The sequence below is a fragment of the Dendrobates tinctorius genome, unplaced genomic scaffold, assembly GCF_039654945.1.
Source record: "Dendrobates tinctorius isolate UK_male_01 unplaced genomic scaffold, ASM3965494v1 ptg000003l, whole genome shotgun sequence".
Classification (NCBI taxonomy): Eukaryota; Metazoa; Chordata; class Amphibia; order Anura; family Dendrobatidae; genus Dendrobates; species Dendrobates tinctorius.
This window is the reverse complement of record NW_027361671.1, coordinates 93,479,660-93,504,853: the sequence shown is the minus strand read 5'-3', so window position 1 is coordinate 93,504,853 and position 25,194 is coordinate 93,479,660. Positions and strand designations below refer to the sequence as shown.

At 42.7% G+C, this 25,194-nt stretch overlaps 1 protein-coding gene across 5 annotated transcripts in view; it reads right to left on the bottom strand.

Moving 5' to 3' along the window:
* The window catches only part of NOS1 (nitric oxide synthase 1), a 558,783-nt gene that overhangs the window by 74,652 nt on the left and 458,937 nt on the right, over positions 1-25,194 (bottom strand). For all 5 annotated transcript variants that reach the window (XM_073560587.1, XM_073560281.1, XM_073560506.1 and 2 more), the window contains 4 exons: positions 23,596-23,790; positions 9,895-9,980; positions 9,654-9,798; positions 80-184 (listed from right to left, as the gene is read on the bottom strand). In XM_073560587.1, coding sequence (XP_073416688.1) covers positions 80-184; positions 9,654-9,798; positions 9,895-9,980; positions 23,596-23,790 — 531 coding nt within the window. The remainder of the gene's footprint in view (positions 1-79; positions 185-9,653; positions 9,799-9,894; positions 9,981-23,595; positions 23,791-25,194) is intronic.

The following is a 25,194-nucleotide window of genomic DNA, read 5'->3' as shown; positions in this document are numbered from 1 at the left end:
TGATAAATTATGAGTTTATTTCATAACTTTAATCCAACTTCAGCACTCAAAATAAGGATTTCATACATGTGCTTCATACCTCTCCATTTTCTGGTGGGTCTCCATTTCCAAAGGTGCTGGTTACCACTAAGACAAGGGTTTCATGCTCTAAATGCACAGTGTCATACTCTTCCATTGGCGTCGTCTAGATAGAAAAGTTTTTACTTTATCAGCAAAATTGTAATGGATAAATGATACAATGGTAAACTAGAAAAACATTGTGTAAAGCTGTACCATGCAACTCAAGTCCCCTGGGAGGGTCATGCTTTGAGTTTATTGTATAAAACGATTTTAATATTTTCAATTTTTAAAGGAGATGGAAGAAGTGGGAAGAGTTTAGCAGCAATTAAGAGGCCTCCAAAGGCCCAAATAGTTTAGGGAAGAAATTGACGTAAATGATAGAACAAATGAATCATAAATTGAAATGAACCATTTTGCAAAGATCATAGGCTAAATTTACACATGGAGGGATTGGTGTGGATTCTAATCCACAGTGCATTACAGTAGCAATTAAGCAGATAAGATTTAACAAATTTCATCCACATGCTTTAATTTTTATCATGTGAAAATTGCTGAGAGAGAGAAAGAAAAAAAAAAAACCTGAAAGCAAAAAATGCCAAGTAGGTAAAAGAAGTGAACAGACAATTCTTCAGGCATTTTCTGTTTGGAAGATGCTCAATACTTTACAATAGACTTCAATGGGAAGGCGGAAGAAAACACCTGGAAGACATTCGGGTATATTTTTGTGCGTTTTGTCAGTGTTTTTGTCTCAAAACATTATAGAATTTAAAAAAAAAGCATCCAGAAAATGCCAGCAAAAATGTGCCCAAATAACACAGAAAAAATGCTTAAATAAACAGGCAAAACTGCCAAAAAAGGCACACCCTTAGGCTATGTACATATTGAGTTTTTTTACTGAGTGTTTGTGGCGGAAAATAAGCAGAAAGTCCATGTTTTTGAGGAGTTTTGATGTTTTGAGGACAGTTTGGAGAATTTCTGCTTAGTTTCTGCTCCAAAAGGCTCTTCAAAAAATTGTGTGCACACAGTCTAAGGTCGGTTTACAGCAAATGATCTACTAGCTAGAAATAATATCTTCACCAGCAAGCTAGACAAATACTAGAAATTAAAACTAATAAACTTTATTTTAATTTGATTAAAAAGGGACTTAGTCCATTTTAAAAAATGCACATGTACAAAAACACAAACACAAACAAAAGAACCGGTAAATGCGGTAAGACCAAACTTCAGAAACTTTCCGGTTTACTCTTAGTGTCGTAGTCCAAATAATACACAGGCACTCCTTCAGAGTATCCGCTTAGTATAAATTTGTTTGGAACAAGCACTCTCTTATAGTGCCGTAAATTGTCTCCATTGCTTTTAAATCGATGTGTTACTTCTGTGTTACATCCATCATTCACACTCACAATGATTTTTGACAATTTTTACAACAACAGCCTATACTATACACAATGGCATGGCACACAGTCTGAGATTCTTCAACTCGGTGTGAACCTATACATTGCTCTACTTATGCAGTTCACCACCTCCACAGACTTCTTTTAGAAAAAAAATCTCGTATATCATGGAGAGATCTCACCCAAATATTACTCAGTAACGGGTTCCTCCATGTGACGCTCCCATCTCCCTACGCGTTTCACCGTCCAGATCATCAGGGGAGTCTCTGGGTCAAACTTAATGCCTTCATGGAAAAAGTGCCATCACAGGGCTGTTCATTTGCTTGCTTTTTATAACATGCACTCATTAGTATGTTCCCGCCTCCTACAAGTAGGCCGGGTGTATGCCCATGACCACTTCCTATTGATGCGTTACCATAGTGATAGACCTATTACTCATATGTTTCCAATACCACCTTCTGACTCATTCAAATTAAACCCTTATCACAGGTGTACTTAGACATATTACTAATCTATGATTGCGCAGGAATCAACCTTCTCATGGGGTATACACTCATGCGCGCTCTTTATACTTCGTTCAGCTTATCGGGTTGCCTGGTAACGCGCTGACGTCACTCCTCTCTCCTTCCTTTCTGGCGTGGACGCACCGCGCCTGCGCGCTCTACCGTGTCAAGTCCAACCCTCTTTCCTATGTCAGAGCGCCTATTTCCTCCCATCACTGAGTCACCATCCAGGGGCACACCGCGCCTGCGCACTCCATATGCAGCCGCTTCTTACAAGCTCCATCCTCTGAGTGCATATAATCCCATCACAGGGTTATCACACGGGAGCATTTGTATATCTATCTACCCTTCACATGTGCTTCATCTAACACTTTCTTTGCGTCTGTCAGCTTATGTCAATTTTCATATAAGTATAATCAGCGTTATTTAACGAAGCGACAGTATATGAAAACTTTAGTATTTTTTTAAAAAGTCAATAACGATCTATAACCGCATATAATTACAATTAACATATTTTAGCGTTATATGGCAGATGTCCCCTGCTATTTGATAGTAAATGGCATATATATACGTTAATCACTATTATTAACGGAAGTGTTCCCTCTACAATCCCCAGGATACATGTGGGCATAGATTTTACCCTTGTATAGGATATTGGAGTTAATACATAACAGTCATTTTGGGCATACTTCACAAATTCATCATCCGATATTGAGATCTTTAAGTAATAAAACTCTGTTTCAATACTTCTTGATTTTCTCTTTTCAACTATCTCAATCGATCACCTAGGACTACGTACAGTACTTGACTTGGACTTGATACATCTACCTTCGAGACGAAACTTCTTGTCGTCTCTTTGTCTCACTTTAGTTTATTAAACGGCTTACCCCACACTTAAGGGAACAAAAAAAGACCATAAGTCCTATTAAAAAGGTGTAACCCCTTCGGTCTCCCTCCAGAGTAACCCCACTACCCTTTAACCCCTATACAGGGATCTGGCTTTACGTGGGGCACAGTGGAGTTTGTCCTCTGGGGCTCAGCACTCATTGTATGTGGTAGGATAGGTTATAAAAAAGCCGCAAAGGATAGTTGGTCGTTCAGGCCTGTTGGTTGGAGTGTCCTCAACCAGAAAATCCATTTACATTCTTTCTGGAGGATCACTCTATCCCAATCTCCTCCTCTATGGGGGTAAGGAACTTTCTCAATCCCAATAAATTGAATTTTACTATAATCACCTTGATGTATCCTATTGATGTGGTTTGCTATGGCTGTATCTCTTCGATTCACCACATCACCAACATGTTCACGTATCCTCTTTCTGAACTCTCTTCTGGTTTTCCCTACATATTCCATCCCACATATACAGGTTGCCTTATAAATCACCCCACTAGTGCGACAATTAATAAACTGTCTAATAGTGTAAATTTTCTTGTTGTTCGTACTCATAAAAGATATTATTTCTAGCTAGTAGATCATTTTCTGTAAACCGTATAAGTATAGGTTATGGCAGGTTTCTTGACTACAGGTATTGATACAAACCTATGGATTACAGAGGCCAAAGAAGTTTTCTCTGATAAAGTGTTTACACAAAAAAGATATACCCCGACATATAGTGCGGCTTTCAAAGAACTGGATAAAATCTATAGGGATCAGATAGCCTCATGGTGGGAGGTTCAGAGTCTTGAGAATTATATACGATCAGGTATTGTACCTCGCCATCTGAGGATTACCCTCACCCCAGGTTTCAGATATAGAAGTGCATCCCTACTCACCAAGTGGGAAAAAGAGGCAACGGAGAGTTCGATTAGATTTATGAGACTCCTCTTAGAGGAAGAAAAAAGTAATCTTAATAAACTTACAGAATCTCTGAGAGAGCAGATTGAGATCACAAAAAAATATTCGAGTGAGTCTGATTTCTCTGTAAAAGAGGTCAATCTGCAAAACACTCTGGAAAAATTTCAGTACCATTTGAAAGAGAAGAAACACAAGTTATATAATAGAGATCTCCAAGAGTTTAGAGATAATAAAGCCTACTCAGTACAAGTAGTCAGGAATAATAGACCAATAGAAACTGATATATCCTCATCAGAGGCAGAATTTTCTGACACTGAGAGTAGATCAAGACATTTCAGAGGTAGAGGAAGAGGAGGACAAAGGGGTAAATTTAATAGAGGCTCCCTTAAGAGGTCATCGAAGAGAGATTTTTTAGACCTAAGTTATCCATTAAGAAACCGCTTAAATCCACACAGCGGACCAGAGGGCCAGAGGTAATTAATTTATCACAACGCCCCCTGACTGAAACTGAGATGTGTGTGCTTAGTAAAGGCCTTTCTTTTGTACCAACGTCAGACATAGACATCTTTGAAACAGTAAAAGATCTACACCTGTTTGCCCGTAAATTAAAATGGAAAAAGCATTTTTCTAAACAAGATCAGAGGTTTTCCCAAGAACTGGGTATCTCCGAAGATTTATTACAGGATGTACGGTTCCTGTTTCACCTGGGGGATGATAATCCTAATCTTAGAGGTGAGGGCCCATTTACAGACCTAAAGAAAAAAAGTACGGTTATGCCCCCCCCCACAGGTGATGTTAACTCAATTGATATCTTTGTTAATCTTGTTACAAATGATTTGATGAAATCAGGAGATCTCTTGAACTCAAGATTCTATAACTTGGGGAAAGAGGAGATGGAAAGTCTAAAGAGACTTGAGAATGACAGGAGTGTCGTCATAAAAAGCTCCGACAAAGGAGGGAACATTGTTGTTATGGATACGTCTAGCTACAAGAACATGTGCCTCTCTATATTAGAGGACAGGTTGAGTTATGAGATATTATCATCTAACCCCATAGTGAGTATATGTGATTCTCTTAGGGTGTTAGTTAATGAAGGCTTTGATTTGGAAGTCATTGATAAAAAAGAAAAAGACTTCCTGATTCCCTCACATCCTACTATGGCGACTTTTTACTGCCTCCCAAAAATCCATAAAGGTCTTACCCCTTTAAAGGGTCGACCCATAGTGGCAGGTATTAATAGCGTGACCCAGAATCTAGGAATGTATCTTGACCAGATATTAAGACCTTTTGTGATGAACTTGAGTTCATATATTAGAGATACAGGTGATCTTCTATGTAGATTGGATGGTATATGCCTGGAGGAAGACATGATTTTTGGGAGCATAGATGTGGAGGCTTTGTACTCCTCGATACCCCACGAAAAAGGCCTGATGACCGTGGAATACTATCTTAAGTCTCGGGGACGCTTCTTTATGAAACATAATGATTTCGTTTTAAAAGCTTTGAAATTCTGCCTTACAAATAATGTCTTTCTCTTTGGGAATAAGTACTTCCACCAGCTCAGGGGCACTGCAATGGGCTGCCCATGTGCGCCCACTTATGCAAATTTGCTCCTGGGCTGGTGGGAGGAAAAAATTGTGTTTAACGATATGAATTCTCGACATGATAGCGTAGCCTTATGGCTACGCTATATTGATGATATTTTTGTGATTTGGAGGAGCACAGAATCTGAATTTGTCTCTTTTGTGAATGACCTTAATTGTAATGATTTAGGCCTTAGATTCACATATGAGGTACATAGATCAGAAATGAGATTTTTGGATGTGTGTGTCAAAAAGGGAATTGATGGAATCCTAGAAACGAGCAATTATAGGAAACCAACAGCTACTAACTCACTTCTAAGATGGGAGAGCAATCATCCTCTTCCACAAAAAAGAGGGATACCAAAAGGACAATATTTGAGGTTATGTCGTAACTGCTCAAACCCTCAGAAATTTAAAGAACAAGCCGATGATATGAGGGAGAGATTCCGGGAGAGAGGATACCCAGATCATGTTTTGAAGGCCGCTTATGGGGAATCTTTAAAGAAAGATCGAAAAGAACTATTACGGAAAAAGGAAAAAAAAGAAGCCAAAGAGGTCACACGGTTTATTACTAAGTTCTCGAATGGGTCAGAAAAATTCAAAGAAATTTTAGAACGACACTGGCCAGTCCTTAAAATGCATACAGATATTGAGAAAACGTTAGGCTCCAAACCACAAGTGACATATAAAAAGAATAAATCTTTAAAAGATAGACTCATGCACAGTCATTTCAGAGAGATTCCAGCACGCACCTGGTTAGAAAGGGAGGTAAAAGGGTGCTATAGATGCGGTAACTGTATAGCATGTCAGTCAGTAACGCAAGGGAAAACTTTTCTGAGTACGAACAACAAGAAAATTTACACTATTAGACAGTTTATTAATTGTCGCACTAGCGGGGTGATTTATAAGGCAACCTGTATATGTGGGATGGAATATGTAGGGAAAACCAGAAGAGAGTTCAGGAAGAGGATACGCGAACATGTTGGTGATGTGGTGAATCGAAGAGATACAGTCATAGCAAACCACATCAATAGGATACATCAAGGTGATTATAGTAAAATTCAATTTATTGGGATTGAGAAAGTTCCTTACCCCCATAGAGGAGGAGATTGGGATAGAGTGATCCTCCAGAAAGAATGTAAATGGATTTTCTGGTTGAGGACACTCCAACCAACAGGCCTGAACGACTAACTATCCTTTGCGGCTTTTTTATAACCTATCCTACCACATACAATGAGTGCTGAGCCCCAGAGGACAAACTCCACTGTGCCCCACGTAAAGCCAGATCCCTGTATAGGGGTTAAAGGGTAGTGGGGTTACTCTGGAGGGAGACCGAAGGGGTTACACCTTTTTAATAGGACTTATGGTCTTTTTTTGTTCCCTTAAGTGTGGGGTAAGCCGTTTAATAAACTAAAGTGAGACAAAGAGACGACAAGAAGTTTCGTCTCGAAGGTAGATGTATCAAGTCCAAGTCAAGTACTGTACGTAGTCCTAGGTGATCGATTGAGATAGTTGAAAAGAGAAAATCAAGAAGTATTGAAACAGAGTTTTATTACTTAAAGATCTCAATATCGGATGATGAATTTGTGAAGTATGCCCAAAATGACTGTTATGTATTAACTCCAATATCCTATACAAGGGTAAAATCTATGCCCACATGTATCCTGGGGATTGTAGAGGGAACACTTGCGTTAATAATAGTGATTAAAGTATATATATGCCATTTACTATCAAATAGCAGGTGACATCTGCCATATAACGCTAAAATATGTTAATTGTAATTATATGCGGTTATAGATCGTTATTGACTTTTTAAAAAAATACTAAAGTTTTCATATACTGTCGCTTCGTTAAATAACGCTGATTATACTTATATGAAAATTGACATAAGCTGACAGACGCAAAGAAAGTGTTAGATGAAGCGCATGTGAAGGGTAGATAGATATACAAATGCTCCCGTGTGATAACCCTGTGATGGGATTATATGCACTCAGAGGATGGAGCTTGTAAGAAGCGGCTGCATATGGAGTGCGCAGGCGCGGTGTGCCCCTGGATGGTGACTCAGTGATGGGAGGAAATAGGCGCTCTGACATAGGAAAGAGGGTTGGACTTGACACGGTAGAGAGCGCAGGCACGGTGCGTCCACGCCAGAAAGGAAGGAGAGAGGAGTGACGTCAGCGCGTTACCAGGCAACCCGATAAGCTGAACGAAGTATAAAGAGCGCGCATGAGTGTATACCCCATGAGAAGGTTGATTCCTGCGCAATCATAGATTAGTAATATGTCTAAGTACACCTGTGATAAGGGTTTAATTTGAATGAGTCAGAAGGTGGTATTGGAAACATATGAGTAATAGGTCTATCACTATGGTAACGCATCAATAGGAAGTGGTCATGGGCATACACCCGGCCTACTTGTAGGAGGCGGGAACATACTAATGAGTGCATGTTATAAAAAGCAAGCAAATGAACAGCCCTGTGATGGCACTTTTTCCATGAAGGCATTAAGTTTGACCCAGAGACTCCCCTGATCATCTGGACGGTGAAACGCGTAGGGAGATGGGAGCGTCACATGGAGGAACCCGTTACTGAGTAATATTTGGGTGAGATCTCTCCATGATATACGAGATTTTTTTCTAAAAGAAGTCTGTGGAGGTGGTGAACTGCATAAGTAGAGCAATGTATAGGTTCACACCGAGTTGAAGAATCTCAGACTGTGTGCCATGCCATTGTGTATAGTATAGGCTGTTGTTGTAAAAATTGTCAAAAATCATTGTGAGTGTGAATGATGGATGTAACACAGAAGTAACACATCGATTTAAAAGCAATGGATTTAATATAGACAATTTACGGCACTATAAGAGAGTGCTTGTTCCAAACAAATTTATACTAAGCGGATACTCTGAAGGAGTGCCTGTGTATTATTTGGACTACGACACTAAGAGTAAACCGGAAAGTTTCTGAAGTTTGGTCTTACCGCATTTAGCGGTTCTTTTGTTTGTGTTTGTGTTTTTGTACATGTGCATTTTTTAAAATGGACTAAGTCCCTTTTTAATCAAATTAAAATAAAATTTATTAGTTTTAATTTCTAGTATTTGTCTAGCTTGCTGGTGAAGACACAGTCTAAGGTCTCATTCAGATGTCTATGTTGCATGTACATGTGGTATACATTGTTTTCATGGAAAGAACACGTACCTATTATAAGCTATCGTGCTATTCACATGTCCGTGTTTTTCCTCAGATGGTGTGCCCGTGCAAAACTCAACAAAATATGTTTTTTTACAGTGTCATGTTTGAAAAGTTCCAGTATAAAATATGGGTTGGTGAAAAATATGTACAGCACATAGATTTAACATTGCAAAGGATGGTGAGAGAAGATTTGTGATATATTTATTTACCATCAGTCAAAAACACTAAACACACGCTGATGGAAAAAATGGACGCCAGCTGTCATTTTCCTGAAGGAGCTTTACTGGTGCGGTTCCCATTTTTCTTGCGGTTTTACTTGTTTTACTGCCAACAACTTTTAGATTATACTTTCAAGTATCGAGAGCTGGGAAACCACCCGAAAAATGAACATGTCATTTCTACTTACGGCTTCATAATTCCCTAATTCTGAAGATGTGACATGAGTCTGAAAATGTGCACAGCTATGCATTATATCCATTTTCAATGCTTTTTCTGGCAGATACTGAATTCGCCTGAAAAAAAGACGCCGTGTGCACATACCCTTAAGGTATGTTCACACTATGGGTTTTTTACAGGAGATTTTGAGCCAAAAACTTTACAAAATCCCCCTCAAAAACTCTCTTGACAATGCAGTGTCCAATCAAGAGGCTGCAACAAACTCTTAGGAAAAAACTCTTCTAAAACACATCATAACCTCTATAAAATTACTTCAGGAAATATTTCAGGAAAAGAAAAACGCTTCCAAAATCTTCTCCAACAATGGATAGTTTTCTTTGATTTGTGGTTTTTGTACTCCTGAAATAAACTCAGTGTGAACAAAACCTTAGTATATGGTAACATGTAGAAAATTTGTTATGGAAATGTCATTGACATGTCAACCTTTTCATACATCAGAGCTATTTCAGCAACAAATGAGTGTATGTTCTATGTGAACATACTACAACATGGCCAGCCTTTAAGAAGGCGGTACCATCTTAGCACTATACAAAGCAATCTTGAAATGTGAAAAATAGCAGAGTAATTAGTTCTGCACCAGTCTCTTTTCTCTTCAGTCCACAGACATTTATTTGACTTGATGCATCATTACATGTTTCATAGAGGTTCATTGATTCAAGAAATACAATAGGCTGACCTTCGCATCAAAGGCATGCTTGAATATTTCACATAATGTTTTTGCATAGACTTCAGATTTGCCAGTTTCAGTCGCATAAAGGATTGTAGCTTTTACTCTTTTAGCCATTGCCTGTCCCATCAATTTTGCTGAAAATTTCACCGCCCTGTAATAACAATTTAGCAAATGCTATAAATATTAAACATTATAAATCATCAATTGGTTGTACTGTCTGTTTTCAGACACTAGGATAACTACTTACTTGGCCAACTTCTTGAACCCGATGGCTCGCTTCTTGGTTGGAGTCCCATTCACTCCTTTCCAAACATGTGTATTCCAAGGGTCAGGCTGCACATACAAAAATATACTCATTGTCAGGTTATTGTCTAGTATGTGATAACTTACTAAACTTTCTGCTGACTGCTATTTATTTCCACCAGGGTTTTAGCATTGCTCCATAAGCCGGATTCAGAATGCCGTGCTAAAAGTCCGACCACTCATGTATCCAAATTGCGGATGTGACTGGCTCCATGTGCTCGTCACTACAGCGGATGAGTACAGGAGCTGCCTGCTATTTACCTGAACTATTCTCGTCCGTAAATCAGGCCAAAATAGTAAAATAGTGCACTTCGAGATTTTGTTTCTACACAGACTGTTGGTCTGTATGGAAAATTGGCCATGTATACTGGCACAATTGCCTTAATGGGTGTGTGACTGGCCTGTGTGTGGTCTCTGGCGCACACAAGTAGCACACGTTTGTATCAAACACTCGTGAGAAGAAGCCTTAATAGTAGGGATGAGTGGACCTGTGGAAGTTTGGGTTTGTTGAGTTTGACTGATTTTTGGTCCAAAGTTTGGTTCGGTAACCAGAACTATACCCAAACTTCAATCTGAAGAAATCAATGTGGACCCAAACTTTGGAGCAGGAAAATATATCTTTCTCTCTCCTCCCTAGACTCCCGAACTGTAAAATGGACATCCAGGAGAGGTCTGTGTTTGGAGTTCAGAATTCAGAATCAGACATTAGGTGTCCGGTGCAAACCCCAAACTTCACAGTTCGAGTTCGCTCATCTCTAATCAAGAGTAGAGATGAGCGAACCTAAACTTAAAAGTTTGGGGTTCATACCGAACACTTAATGTCCGGTTCTAAACTCCGAACATGGACTTCTCCCAGAAGTCCATTTCAATATTTGGACTTATAAGGGAAATCTGGGGAGACAGAGAATATTCCATCTCCAAAGTTCGGGTCCCCACTGTTTTCAATGGGGTTTGGGTTCAGATTCAAGTTCAGATACAGTTCTGGTACCTTAACTAAACTTGGGAACCTAACTTCCATGAGTCCGCTCATCCCTACTTAAGAGTAGAGATGAGCGACTTTGCCTTTTTTAGGGTCGAGTCGGGTTTCATGAAACCCGACTTTTGCAAAGGTCGGGTCGAACGTAATCGGCCGACTATAGGGAAAAGTCGGAGGCCGACTGAAACACGAAACCCAACGCAAGTCAATGGGGAAGCAAAGTTGGCAGGGAGTGGAGGACAGTAAACACACCTACAGTGCCCATTTCAATGCCAAAAACATCAATTCTTATTACTGAAGCTTGTCAACCTTAATTTACTTCATAATAATAGTTACGCATTGAAAACTGGGGGTTATTTGGCTAAAGTTGTGGGGGGTAGGGCTGGCTCCAGGTTTTCGTGTGCCCTGGGCCAAAGAGTGTCAGTGCGCCCCTTTAACACATACCACAACTCATGATGCTCCGATACGGCACAGAAATATAGGTATAGTACAATGACAAATACTTCACTGCTTACATGACATGACTGATATCTATTTTAAATTGTACAATAGTTCAAAAAAAGGACAGTATATTACTCCATACAGTGTTATAGCCACCAGATTGTGCGCCATACAGAATAATGAGCCCCATATATTTTTCCATACAGAATAATTGGTCACATATAATGTTCCATACAGTGTATGATGAACTCCACATAATGCTACAGAATATGATGGTCCCCATGGATGATGTTCCAGTGTGTTATGGGCCCAAATAATGCTCCATATATAATGGGCCCCATTTGTAATGCTCCAGTGTATAATGTGCCCCATAGATGCTGCTCCAGTGTCTGATCTGCCCCATTTAGAATGCTCCAGTATATGATGGGCCCCATGGATGATGCTCCAGTGTCTTATGGGTCCAAATAATGCTCCATATATAATGGGCTCCATTTCTAATGTTCCAGTGTATAATGTGCCCCATAGATGCTGCTCCAGTGTCTGATCTGCCCCATTTAGAATGCTCTAGTATATGATAGGCCTCATGGATGATGCTCCAATGTATGATGGGCCCTAATAATGCTCAATATATAATGGGCTTCATTTCTAATGCTCCAGTGTATAATGGGCCCCGTAAATGCTGCTCCAGTGTCTGATGTCCCCCATCTGGAATGCTCCAGTATATGATGGGCCTCATGGATGATGCTCCAGTGTATGATGGGCCCAAATAACGCTCCATATATAATGGGCTCCATTTCTAATGCTCCAGTGTATAATGAGCCCCGTAAATGCTGCTCCAGTGTCTGATGTCCCCCATTTGGAATGCTCCAGTATATGATGGGCCCCATTTTTAATTAACCCAGGCATGGTATGTGAAAAGAGCTACATGTAGTAATCTGGTGTGCTGCCGCATCCTTCACTTTTGGTGTGGGTGAAGGACACAAGGAAAGGGGTTGCTCCTGACCAGAAGCCTGCACTGACGACTCAGTGCTTGCATTTCTTTAAACTTCAGAAGAGGAGGCGATAGAGCTGGAGGCTGTTTCAGCAATGTAAGCCAAAAACAGTTCTTGATGCTCCAACTTTAAAAGCAGTCTACCTACTTCCAGAAAAGGGAGCCTTACAGGCCTTCCAGATTTACACCATGATGCAGGCTCAACACTTCCTGCCTTAGTTGCTATTGTGTTTTTGGCACTACCAGCAGATGCACCACCACCACCATCAGTACCAGGTGGCCCCCCACGCCCATGTCCTCTTCCACCATACTTCCTCATGTTTTGGAAAATGGACCCAAAATACCAGCAGATATATGGTACTGTATCAGAAGCGTACAGCTCTATACTGTCTAGGGATAACAGTAAATCTCTGTATAAATTTCATGAGTCATACACAGTCGCTCACAGGCTCAGTATGGAGTACACAATAAAATAAAAAGTTGAAAAAGGGTACAGTATCACCAGATACAAGGTATATATAGTATAGTGTAAACATTAGGAATCTCCGTATATATTTCAGGAGGCAGACACAAACGCTCTCAGGCCCAGTATGGATTACACAAGAATATGAAAAGCTGTAAATGGGTAATGTAACACAAGCATACAGCTGTATACAGTGTTGGGGTAATCTTAAATCTCCAAATATATTTCCGGAGTAACAGACAGACGTTCACAGGCTCATTATGGATTACACCAGAATCTAAATAGCAAAAAAGGTTACCGTATCAGAAGCTTACAGCTGTATACAGTGTTGGCCAAATTTAAAATCTCGGTATATATTTCCGGAGCCACCCTCAGACGCTCACTCAGTCTGGGTTTGACCATAATAAAAAATGTTGTAAAAAAGGTACTGGATAACAAGATAGCAAGTATATATATTATAGGGTACAATTGAAATCTCCGTATACATAGTGCTGTAGTCACTCTAAGACGCTTACTCAGTATGGATTTGACCGTAATACTAAATGTCGAACAAAGGTACTGTATAACAAGATACAAGCTGTATCGAGTATAGGGTAAAAATTGGTATCTCCGATTCACTGTAGATATGGAAGGCGTAAACCACACATGTTCACTCCCAATGGATGATACAGTAATCAAAAATTTTGAACAAAGGTACTGTATCAGCCCATACCAGGTGTATCCAGTCTAGGGGTAATTGTAAATTTCCATCTAAACTTCCTGAGTCAGACACAGACACTCACAGGCTCACTATATATTACAACAGAATTTAAAAAGCAGAAAAAGGGAAGGTATTCGAAGCGTACAACAGTATACAGTGTTGTGGTACTTTTAAATCTTCGGTTATATTTCAGTCTCAGTAAGCCAGTCCAGACTCTCCGCTACTGGAAACTACATGGATACAAGTACAGACGGAAAGTCGAGTGTTAGCAGAAATATGGGAATTACTCATCGCGAGAAAACCTCCCGGTAGATGTTACAGAGGCGATGCAGACCCTCAATTACTGTGTCTGTGGAGACAGCGAAAACGGTTCTTTGTGAAGAAAGGATTGCTTTATTGCAGTAGCCTGGATCACATCACCGTTACTTGTCTCCATCAAATTGTGATCACAGGGAGAGATGTAGACATGGTCCTCACTGCCTATCATGATGTGTCTGGTCATTTTGGACTGCAAAAGACAGAAGCTACAGACCGTAGGCGATTCTATTGGATTGGCATGAGAGGAGTCATTGAAAAATGGTGGCAGGAATGTCACACGTCTGTGACTATCACAACTGTGAAAGGTGATCATAAAGCACCACTATATCCGCTTGTAAGTTGACGTCCATTTCAAATGGTAGCCATTCATCATCTGAAGGTAGAGACCAGCAGGACAGGCCATAGCTACATCTTATCCATCATCGATCAATACACCAAATTTCTAGTGGCCGTCCCTGTGAAGGATTTAACTGCCCAGACTACACAGCGGTGGAGCAGGGAGAGGTAAGTATTGCAACTTGAAAGTGCTGTGGCCATGACCAAGCAGGGGGGGCACACTCGTGGTCGACGGTACTGGCACAGGGCCCCTCATAGTACGCTGGTGTGTCTGACGGCAAGTGTGCCCCCCACCGTCAGAGACACTGTATTGTACTATAAGGGGCCCTGTGCCAGTGCCGTCGGCCATCAGTGCGCCCATCCACCTGTTCAGAGCAACGTCACTTCCCCGGGTGCACCAGGTGTTGACCCCAGCCCTTGGGGGGGTGAGCAGCCCAATTAGGGAGGTTTAAAAAATGGCATATGTTGATGTGTAGGCTGGACATTCAGCTGCTGCAAATGGTGGAATTGGGCAAGTCCGAGGAAGAGGAGGGAAAAAGCGAGGCAGTTTTCTGGCAACCTATGTGTCATCAGGGGAAGGTGGGACAAAATCCTTTGAAACCCATGCATGGTTCATTTTAATGAAGGTTAGATCATCAACATTTTGGGTCGACAGACGGGTCCTTTTTTCTGTCAGGATTGATCCAGCAGCACTGAAGACTCTTTCAGATAACACACTAGCAGCAGGGCAAGCGAGCTCCTGTAAGGCATAGTGTGCCAATTCTGACTAGGTGTCCAGTTTAGAGGCCCAATAGTCAAAGGGGAATGACCTGTGAGGGAGAACATCGATATGCGAGAAGTAGTTTGTAACCATAGTTGACAACTGCTGTCTCCTGTCACTTTTAATCGATGCAGTATTAGCAGTCGTGTGAGCGGTATTGAGAAATCATTCCACAACATGGTCATTAAACCCCTGTCTCCAATGCCACTTCGGCTGTGTGCACCACGAACACCTCTTCCATTGTGCCTACTATGGCTCGTGGGAGAACCAGCACCGCTGCTGTGTGCTGGGAACGCCTAAAACAAACGGTTTACCAGAGTTGCTTGTTTGTTAGCCAATATTATCTCTAGGTCCTCCTGTGGCATGATGTTGTGTAATTTGCCTTTGTAGTGTGGATCGAGGATGCTGGCCAGCCAGTAGTCGTCATCCTTCATCATTTTGGCAAGGCAGGGGTCCCTTTTTAGGATCCACAAGGCATAATCGCACATGTGGGCCAATGTTCCAGGTGTCAATGATGCACTGCGAGTGCTGGGTGGAGGAGCACTTTCTGGCAAATCCACTTCCCTACAGTCACGCACAAACACTGCACCTGACCTTGGAACGCCAACATTTTCTCTTGCCCCCTGAGAAGCATCCTCCTGCCCAAAATAATCATCCCCCTCATCCTACTCCTCCTCTTCCTCTTCTTCCTCCACCTCGTCCAGGACAATTCACTGACCAGACAATGGCTGACTGTAAGCAAGGCTTCCCTCCTCCTAATCCTGTTCCTCCGCAACTGCAGACGCAAGATCTTTAATGTGCATCAAACTTTGCATGAGCAAACACATAAGTGGGATGCTCATGCTTATGATGGCGTCGTCTGCGCTTACCAGCCATGTTTATTAAACACTGAAGGACTTTACGGAGGTCTTTCAGCTTTGACCACTGCACACCCGACAATTCCATGTCTTCCCTCAAACTGCCTGCCCGTGTATCCTCCCACAAATGCATTACAGCCTGCCTATGTTCGTACTGCCTCTCAACCATGTGCAGGGTGGAGTTCCACCTTGTTGCAATGTCTATGATTAGGCGGTGGTTGGGGAGATGGAGCAATCGCTGCAGCTTCTGCACACGAGTGGAGTGGACGTTTGAGCGACGGATGTGCGAGCACAGTCTTCGCACCTTATGGAGCAGTGATGTTAACTCCGGATAATTATTAAGGAAGCACTGCACCACCAGGTTCAAAGTGTGAGCCAGGCAAGGTATGTGTGTGAGTTTTGCACGGGCTATGGCTGCCACAAAATTACGGCCGTTATCACTGACTACCTTGCCTGCCTCAAGATGTAGACTGCCCAGCCATGACTCAAATTGCCACTGCAAGTAGTTGGCCAGTACCTCCGCGGTGTCTGTTGTCGCCCAAAGACATTATCTTTAACACAGCCTGCTGACGCTTACCACTAGCTTTTCAATAGTGGGACACCTCGTGTGCAACACTGTCAGCTGCGGATGGAGTGCTTGTGTGACTGCGCTCTGTGGACAAGCTTTCGCTTATGGAGGAGGAGGGACAAAAGCCTACAGCCAGCTGTTTCCTATACCGTGGACTTGGCAGCACTGTTCCACCGCCGCTGTCCCCTCTGGAGCCTGCATCCACCACATTAACCCAGTGCACAGTGATGGACACGTAATGGCCCTGGCCATGCCTACTGGTCCATGCATCTGTTGTGAGGTGCACCCTTCCACTCACTGACTGTTTTAGTGCATGGACAATGCAGTCATTCACACGCCGGTGGAGGGCAGGGATGGCTTTTCGAGAAAAGAAGTGCTGACTGGGTAGACCATAGCGTGGGACAGCGTAGGCCATGAGCTCGCGGAAAGCTTTGCTTTCAACCAAATGGTAGAGCATCATCTCTAATGAGATTAGTTTGGCAATGTAGGCGTTCAAACACAGTGTACGCAGATGACAGGATGTGTACTTTCTTGTCCTACTCAGAGTGTCTGGTAGGGTGAGCTGGACTGGAGAGCTGCATATGGGGGAAGTAGCGGTGGACCGGACGGAGTGAGGGGGGTTGGTGATGGTATTGGTGGTGATGGCCTTGATTCAGTGTTGTGTTTCAAAACCATTGTGATTTCCTGAGTGCTTTGGCCTTTCGACGACACCTCCACATTTAGTGCTGGTGGTGTGCTTAACGGTGGTGGTGGTCTTACAGTGGGGGAAGCGATTGAGCGTTGCTGGCTACCTTCAGTTGGAGCAGGTGCACATGTGGTACCTGAGGTTTTGTAGTCTGTCCACGCTTGCAAGTGCATGTTGATTAAATGTCTAAGCATGCAACTGGTATTCAATTTTCTGAGTTGTTTACCTCGGCTAAAGGTCCTTCCGCTCTTCTTACAGGTAACCTTTGCCTCATCAGTAGGATTTTGGACAAAGAAGTGCCACACTGCACTCTTCCTACTATGGTATACATTTTCTGGCCTTGCACGCTGTGCTAAGTTGACCGTCTGGCCAAGCTATCCTGCAACTCTTTTAATTTTTGATTCACGTTTTTGGACAGCTACGGGCCTGCCAGATAACCGCTGCTGCGCTGTCAATGCCTGCTACGGATCCTTCTCCTTATCTGAACTATTGCCAGCACCACCCTCTTTCCCCAATGGATGCCAATCCGGGTCAAGAACTGGGTCATCCATCACCTCCTCTTCAAAGTCATCTGCACCTTCCTCTTTACCGTCCTCTGTGTTACCATGTAAGGTGGTATAATATGCAGGAAGGGGCACCTGAGTTTCATCAGGGTCAGATTCTGGCTCAGTAGACTGCGAGGGCAATGTAGTGCTCTGGGTCAATGTACCAGCAGAATCATCTAGCAGTGGCTGTGCATCAGTGCACTCCATGTCAGATTCAGTTTGGACTGGGGAATTCAGGATTTGACTGGATAACCCAGGCATGGTATGTGAAAAGAGCTCCATAGAGTAATCTGAAATTTGGGCTGCCACATCCTTAACTTTTGGTGGGGGTGAAGGACACAAGGAAAGGTGTTTTTCCTGACCAGAACCCTGCACTGACGACTCCGTGCTTGCAGGTTTCGAACGTTCAGAAGAGGAGGCAATAGAGCTGGTGGCTGTTTCGGCAATGTACGCCAAAACCTGTTCCTGATGCTCCAGCTTTAAAAGTGGTTTTCCAACTCCAAGAAAAGGGAACCTTACAGGCCTTCTTGAGCCAGACGATGATGCAGGCTCAACACCTCCTGCCTTAGTTGCTATAGTGCTTTTGCCAGAACCAGCCGATGCACCACCACCATCAGTACCAGCTGCGCCCCCCTGCCCACGTCCGTGGCCTCTTCCACCATACTTCCTCATGTTTGGGAAAATGTACCAAAAATACCAGCAGAGAGATGGTACTGTATGAGGAGCGCCCAGCTGTGTAAGGTGAATTAAAAAAATTAAATCTATGTATATATTTTGTTAGTCACAGACGCTCTCCCAGTATGTATTTGACCGTAATCCAACAAGCAGATATACGGAACTGTATCAGAAGTGTACAGCTGTATGCGTTTTTTGTGTAACTAACAATCTCCGTATATGTATTTACGGAGTGTCACACACACGCCGACTCTGTATAGATGTGACTGTAATGCGAACGGCAGATATACAATACTGTTTGAGAATCGGACAGCTCTATATGGTGTCTGTATGGAAAATTGTCAATCTCCGTCTATTTTTATACGGAGTGACAAAGGCTGTCTCTGTCTAGTTTTGAGCGTGATCAAACAGCAGATATAAGAAACTGTTTGAAGAGCGGACAGCTCTATAAAGTGTAGGTCTGGAAAAATAGAAAATCTCCTCGGTTTGTTTTTCCAGAGTCACACACAGATAGCTTCTATTTGTCCGTGATACAAGGCGGTACACGGTAGTGTGTGAGGAGCGTACACCGCTATACGGTGTCTGTATGGAAAATTGTCAATCTCTGTCTATTTTTATACAGACTGACACACGCTGTCTCTGTCTAGTTTTGACCGTGATCAAACAGCAGATATATGAAACTGTATGAAAAGCGAACAGCTCTATAAGGTGTAGATCTGGAAAAATAGAAAATCTCCTCGGCTTATTTTTCCAGAGTCACACGCAAATAGCTTCTATTTGTCCGTGATACCAGCCGGTACACAGTAGTGTGTGAGGAGCGTACACCGCTATACGGTGTGTGAAAAAATGAACGCTCGGTAACTCACCAGAACAAAATAATAAAAGTTGGAGTGCTTTGAAAAAAGCAGTTTGAACAGCAGTGTGCACACAGCAATGCAGCTATCAGGTAGCCTTAAAAGGCAGCCTAATCACCACCAGCGCTGCTGCACACAACAAAAATCCTCCCCTTTCACTGCACACTAACTGTACAGTGAAAAGCGCTATCAGCAGAAGCAATTTTTTTTTCTTCTTCCCTGCCTAACGCTCTCCCTATTCAGAATCAGCAGCAGCACCTCTCCCTATTCTAAGATCGGCAGAAGTAAGATGGCGGTCGGCAGTCACGGCCTTTTATACCCACTGTGACGCCACACAAAGCCAGCCAATCACTTCAATTCCCTTCTCTAAGATGGTGGTGGCCGCTGCTCATGTCATCGCATTGCCCACAGTGTGCATCCTCCATCATTGGCTGAGAAAAGGCGCTGGAAGCATTATTTGAAATGCGACTTTGGCGCTCGGCTCGGCGACCTCATGGCCGACCTCACGCTATGGTCAGGATTCAATCGGCAAAACCCAACTTTAGCTAAAGTCGGCGATTTTTGAATTTGACCGACCCGTTTCGCTCAACTCTACTTAAGAGTATTACTATGATCAGTGTCTGCAGCTAAGGCCATGTGAACATGTTCATTATTTGGTCAGTATTTTACATCAATATTTGTAAGCCAAAATCATCAAAAACATGTCACCACTTCTGCATTTTTCACCCACTCCTGGATTTGGCTAATGAATACTGATGGAAAATAGTGACCAAATACTGAACGAGTGAATGTGGATAAAGCTGTATACTAGCCTAAGGGCTCATACCCATTTGCGAGATAAAAAAACGGTCCGATTGCCGGACCGAATAAACGGACGAGTGCTATGCAAGTGTCATGCGAGTGTAATGCGATTTCTGTGTGATTTTTCCACGGAACATTCGTATGACATGTGTATGACATGTGTATGCGATCCGTATGCAATGCGATTTTAACGTAAGGTTTTACATAGAGCAGTTCTCTGTATGTAAAAGCTCATGTTAAAATAGCATTGTAAAAAAACTGTACACATCATTTTAAAGCAAAATAATCTTCAATATACAGTATATATATATTTGCATAGATATAGTAAAAGCCGGCAGATGCTGCGTACAGTAAAGAATAGAATAGGTTCGAATAGAATAGTTAGAATAAATATCGGCTTTTGTAAAATAATTGCAAAAGCCAACAGGATATGAGACATGGTTTACATATAGTAAACCATTGCATATCCGTTAGATTTATATATGTCCTTCACTAATAATGTTAGTGGTGTACGTGTGTAAAATTTTGGAGCTGTAGGTGTTAAATTAAAGGATTAATTCACGGAAAACCTTATGTTGGCTTCAGGGCAATTTTCTCTGCCAGAGAGGGCAAGCCAGTGACTGAGGGCAGAAATTAATAGTCTAGAAAGGCACCATTGCTTTTGCCCCCCCCCCGTGGTTAAAAACATCTGCCCCCAGCCACCCCAGCAAACGCGCATCTGTAAGATGCGCCAGTTCTGGCACCTACCCTCTCTCATCCCATTGCCCTGTAGAGGGTGGCATATGGGGTAATAAGGGGATAATGCCACCTTGCTATTGTAAGGTGACATTAAGTCGGGTTAATAATGGAGAGGTGTCAATAAGTCACCTATCCATTATTAATCCACTAGTCTGAAAGGGTTAAAAAAACCCACACACATTAAGAATAAAGACTTTTAATGAAATAAACACACATTTTTTCCCATCTTTATTTCACTCCCAATCCAATCGAAATCATCATTCTCCTGTAAAAAAGTCCAAAATAAAAAAGCAACAATGTCCTATACCTGTCCGCCGTACAGTCAAGTCCCACGCTGCAATCCATCTGAAGGAGTTAAATAGTTTTCAAGCAGGAGCGGTGCTAATGTAGGTAGGTGTGCGGACTGGGGGGTGGTCCTCTTTCCGCCGCAAACAGACTTAGACGGCGACCTAAATGCGTCCAACAGGTCCTTTTTATTGGCCGTCCTCTCGATGACCCACAGCACCACACAGCAGCTGCTCGACTCCGCAGTACCACACAGCAGCTGCTTGACTCCGCACACAGTCCCGGGTACCTTCACTTCCTCCCTTCTCCTGATTGACGTCCCTCACGGCTCTTTCACTGTGGCTGCCCTAGGCCTACCACCACAGCGCTTCGCCTGCCCGAGTCCATCCGTCTTGTGGTAACCCAGACTCTCCATCTGTGGCTTCTCCTGTCAGGGCCACCCCCCTGACTGTCTCTCTTGTTAGTCCCTTCCAGAGCTTCTTCTCTGTCCACCTCTCCTTTTGGTCTTCTCCTCTCCTGAGCTCCTCTCCCCGGACTGACCTTCTGGAACACTCTACTCCTTCTTATATATCCCCTCTCTGGGAATTCCCCTCTAGAGTTCCTGTAACCCCGCCCCCCATGACTTTGCGGTTTCGTAGCCCTAAGCTACTGTTAAGCCCTGTCCTCACTGCTCCCTGCTCCCATCTTGTGGGCAAACTACAGTACTACACCTTCCTTCATTTCTGCTGTCCTTGGTCTCCCCCTAGTGACAAAAACCCAGTACTTCAACATCCTTCTCCTCTGTCTAGCTGTCTCCTAACTTCTTATACAGCAGTCCATGTCCAGCACTTTGTACATTAACCCTCCTACTGCAGACAGGTCCATAGGACAGTCCATTTCCCCTACACTAATGCAACCACACCAGCTGTAAACCACGGAGGAAAGAAGGAAAAGCTGCCTGCGCAGCCTCCCCGCCTGACCGGAGATGTACTGATTAGCATGGGAAAGTTTCTGAACATTTTCCCATGCTGTCAGTTCACCGTGGGTCAGGCAGGGAGTCTGAGCAGCCTCAGCGACTACCGCTGACGTCATTTAGGCTGCGAGTGCTGCCCGATTTTTTTATCGCACCCATTGACTTGCATTGGCGAGTCTCGTCCGAGAATCGCAGCAATATGCAGCATGCTGCCATTTTTTCTCAGTCCGATTTTGGATGAGAAAAAAATTGCAAATGAGATGTCACCTATTGAATGACATTGGTCCGAGTGCAATCCGATAAAAAATCGGATTGCACTCGTCCGTATTTCTCACCAGTGAGTATGAGCCCTAAGGCTAAATTGATTTAGTGGATGCAAATCTATCCCTCCTTAACCTGCCTTGTTTCTCAATATATCTAGAGATAAATGATACAAGATAACTGGGGCTGAAAAGATATGATTGATTTTCCAATACTTTGTGGGAAAGTGTTTTTTTCCACTATGCATGTTTCTGCATGTGGCAGCCAGTTGTAAGGTATATCACTGCCTTCAAGCGTTTTGCTAGTAGGTCACAATACTGTATTGAATTGTATTATATGAAATTGGAATCCTTAAACTTTTCAGAACTATAAGTGTGCGGACAGGATAATTTAAGATGCTATGTCTAATTGCCAAGCTGCCATTGACACAGGCCATCTGGGAGTTAATGGAGATACATATTTTTATTTTACACTGTTTATGCAATATCATAGGTATGATTTATGAATGTCTTTTAGCATATACTGTATATTGCCAAATGTATGGATATGTCGACATGTAGATTGATTTTTCCTAAGATACAAAGCAGCAACGTAGATGGCTCATAAAGCCTTAGCTATAAAGTCTGTAACACTCCTCCTTGCTCACCATAGCCGACATTATGTTATAGATGAAAAAAAATATGGTGGTGGTAAAGACGAAGCAAAAGGTGTGAAAGAAGAAGATGTGAACCACCTCCCACATTTTCCTGAATGGCTTCTGCTCCAGTAATGATACAAGTATGTCAGCGTCTGTAAGACGTTGTGCGCACATACCGATATGTGTAGTAGGCTACGTTCCCACTATCAGTATTTGGTCAGTATTTTACATCAATATTGTAAGCTAAACCCGGGTGTAGAACCTGTGTCGGACTGAGGTGCCAAGGGCCCATCAGTAACATTGACTTTGGGGGGGGCCCACTTTTCAACTGCATACAAATATTACACTACCCTCTTACACAAATTTAGTTATATCTCTAAATAATAATAAACTGGGTAGTTTGGTTATTGAATGATGAGATGTTGTTTTTTTCTGTACGGAGTGAATCAAGTGAATTATGCCAAGTATTACCCATACAGGGGGGGGTTGGTGGCCCAGATCTGCACAGGGGCCCACCGGGGGATTCCCGTTACCCTATGGGCCAGTCCGAGTTTGAGTGGAACAATCAGAGGAAAAGTATAATAGAAACACGTCACCACTTCTGTATTTTTCATCCACTCCTGGTTTTGGCTTACAAATACTGATGTGAAATACTGACCAAATACTGATAGTATGACAGCAGCCTTACGGCAAGTCTACCAGAAGCTTTTAGTATAGTAAGATGGACATTTAGTGGAGTAGGATGGAGGTTAGTACTCAGAGATTTCTCTATGCACTTTCTAAGACAAATGAACCATACTACCTGATATTCAAAGGAAGGAGTCAGACGGTAATTGAGCATTTCTTGGTGAAACACTGGAGTAATGCTCCCAGACATTGGGGGTACAATCCAGACCCAATCAGCAGGACAACCTCCACGACATCGGTATTCATTTTCCATGTGTTTAATAAAAGACTCTGTAGCAGAGTGATGATCCACAATTGTTACTTTATCACTCTGACAAAAAAAAGAAAACAACTCATTATGATCAAGGAATATTCTCATTTTATAAAAAAAAAAAAATGCGCCAAGCTTCTCTTATGGCTGTGCTTGGTATAACAGCTTTATCTTAGTTAAGTGAATGTGTAGCAGCAGCAATGGCGCTGTTTCAGAACAACAGCTTTAACACTTATAACTAACTAGAGGTGTGCCCGATGCTATCGCATCGGGAGGGAAGTGTGTGTACGTGTATATGTGTGTATGTGAGTACGTGTGTGTGAGTACGCGTGTGTGTGAGTACGTGTGTGTATGTGAATATGTGTATGTGAGTGTGTGTGTGTGTATGTGAATACGTGTGTGTGTATGTGAATATGTGTGTGTATATGAATACGTGTGTGTGTGTGAATACGTGTGTGTGTGTGTGTGTATGTGAATACGTGTGTGTGTATGTGAATATGTGTGTGTATATGAATACGTGTGTGTGAATACGTGTGTGTGTGTGAATACGTGTGTGTATGTGAATACGTGTGTGTGTATGTTGTAAGGTAGCGCTGTCATTCAAGGTTGGGGACACTCGCTTGGCAGCCAAATAATCAGATCCGGCACGGATTTTCCATAAAACCATAACAGTCCATGTGGTTTATTCAGGCATCATAAACCCACAGCAGCAACATAAAGTTCATATCCGTAGCATAACGTTCATGACAGCTTCCCTCTGTTATCCCTGTGGTCACACAGGTTACGCAATGTCCAGTACTCAGGCTCTTCAGCCTCACAGTTATCTCACCCCGTCAGGGTTACCTCATGGTTGCTTCAGACTCCAGACGTTCATTCCCTCCCCTGGGATCTCTCAGATACTGGCAGCCATTATACACAGCCACTTCACGTGCTGTCAGGCAGGAAGCCCCATCTCCCAGCGGGACCTTCCACAACGGACCAACCGGGTCCAAGCATTCACTCCATGTGACCTACCCTGGCCACCTTATATGGTCCGTAGCCATGCCCACCGGGTCACATGGCTATGACCTCATCACAGGTCCTTCACACACACTCATATACACTTTACTATGGCGTTCTTAAACACACCCCTGGGTAAATTTGTAGGTAATTGATCCCACCCGTCTCATCAATCACCTGAAGGCTTCTCCCTGACACATTGTAATGAAAGATCAGCTCTGCTGATCAGCACATAAGCAAGCCTTCATCTCAAGGCCACGCACCTTGAGATACATTACGATCATTCAACATCCTACTCCTATCAGGACACTGGAAATGCTTATGCTTATATGCCTGTCCTGGGACACCCACACAGCGCCCCCTAGTGGACACAGTGGTCACTACACCACAATGTGAATACATGTGTCTGTATGTGAGTACGTGTGTGTGTATGTGAGTACGTGTGTATGTGAATACGTGTGTATG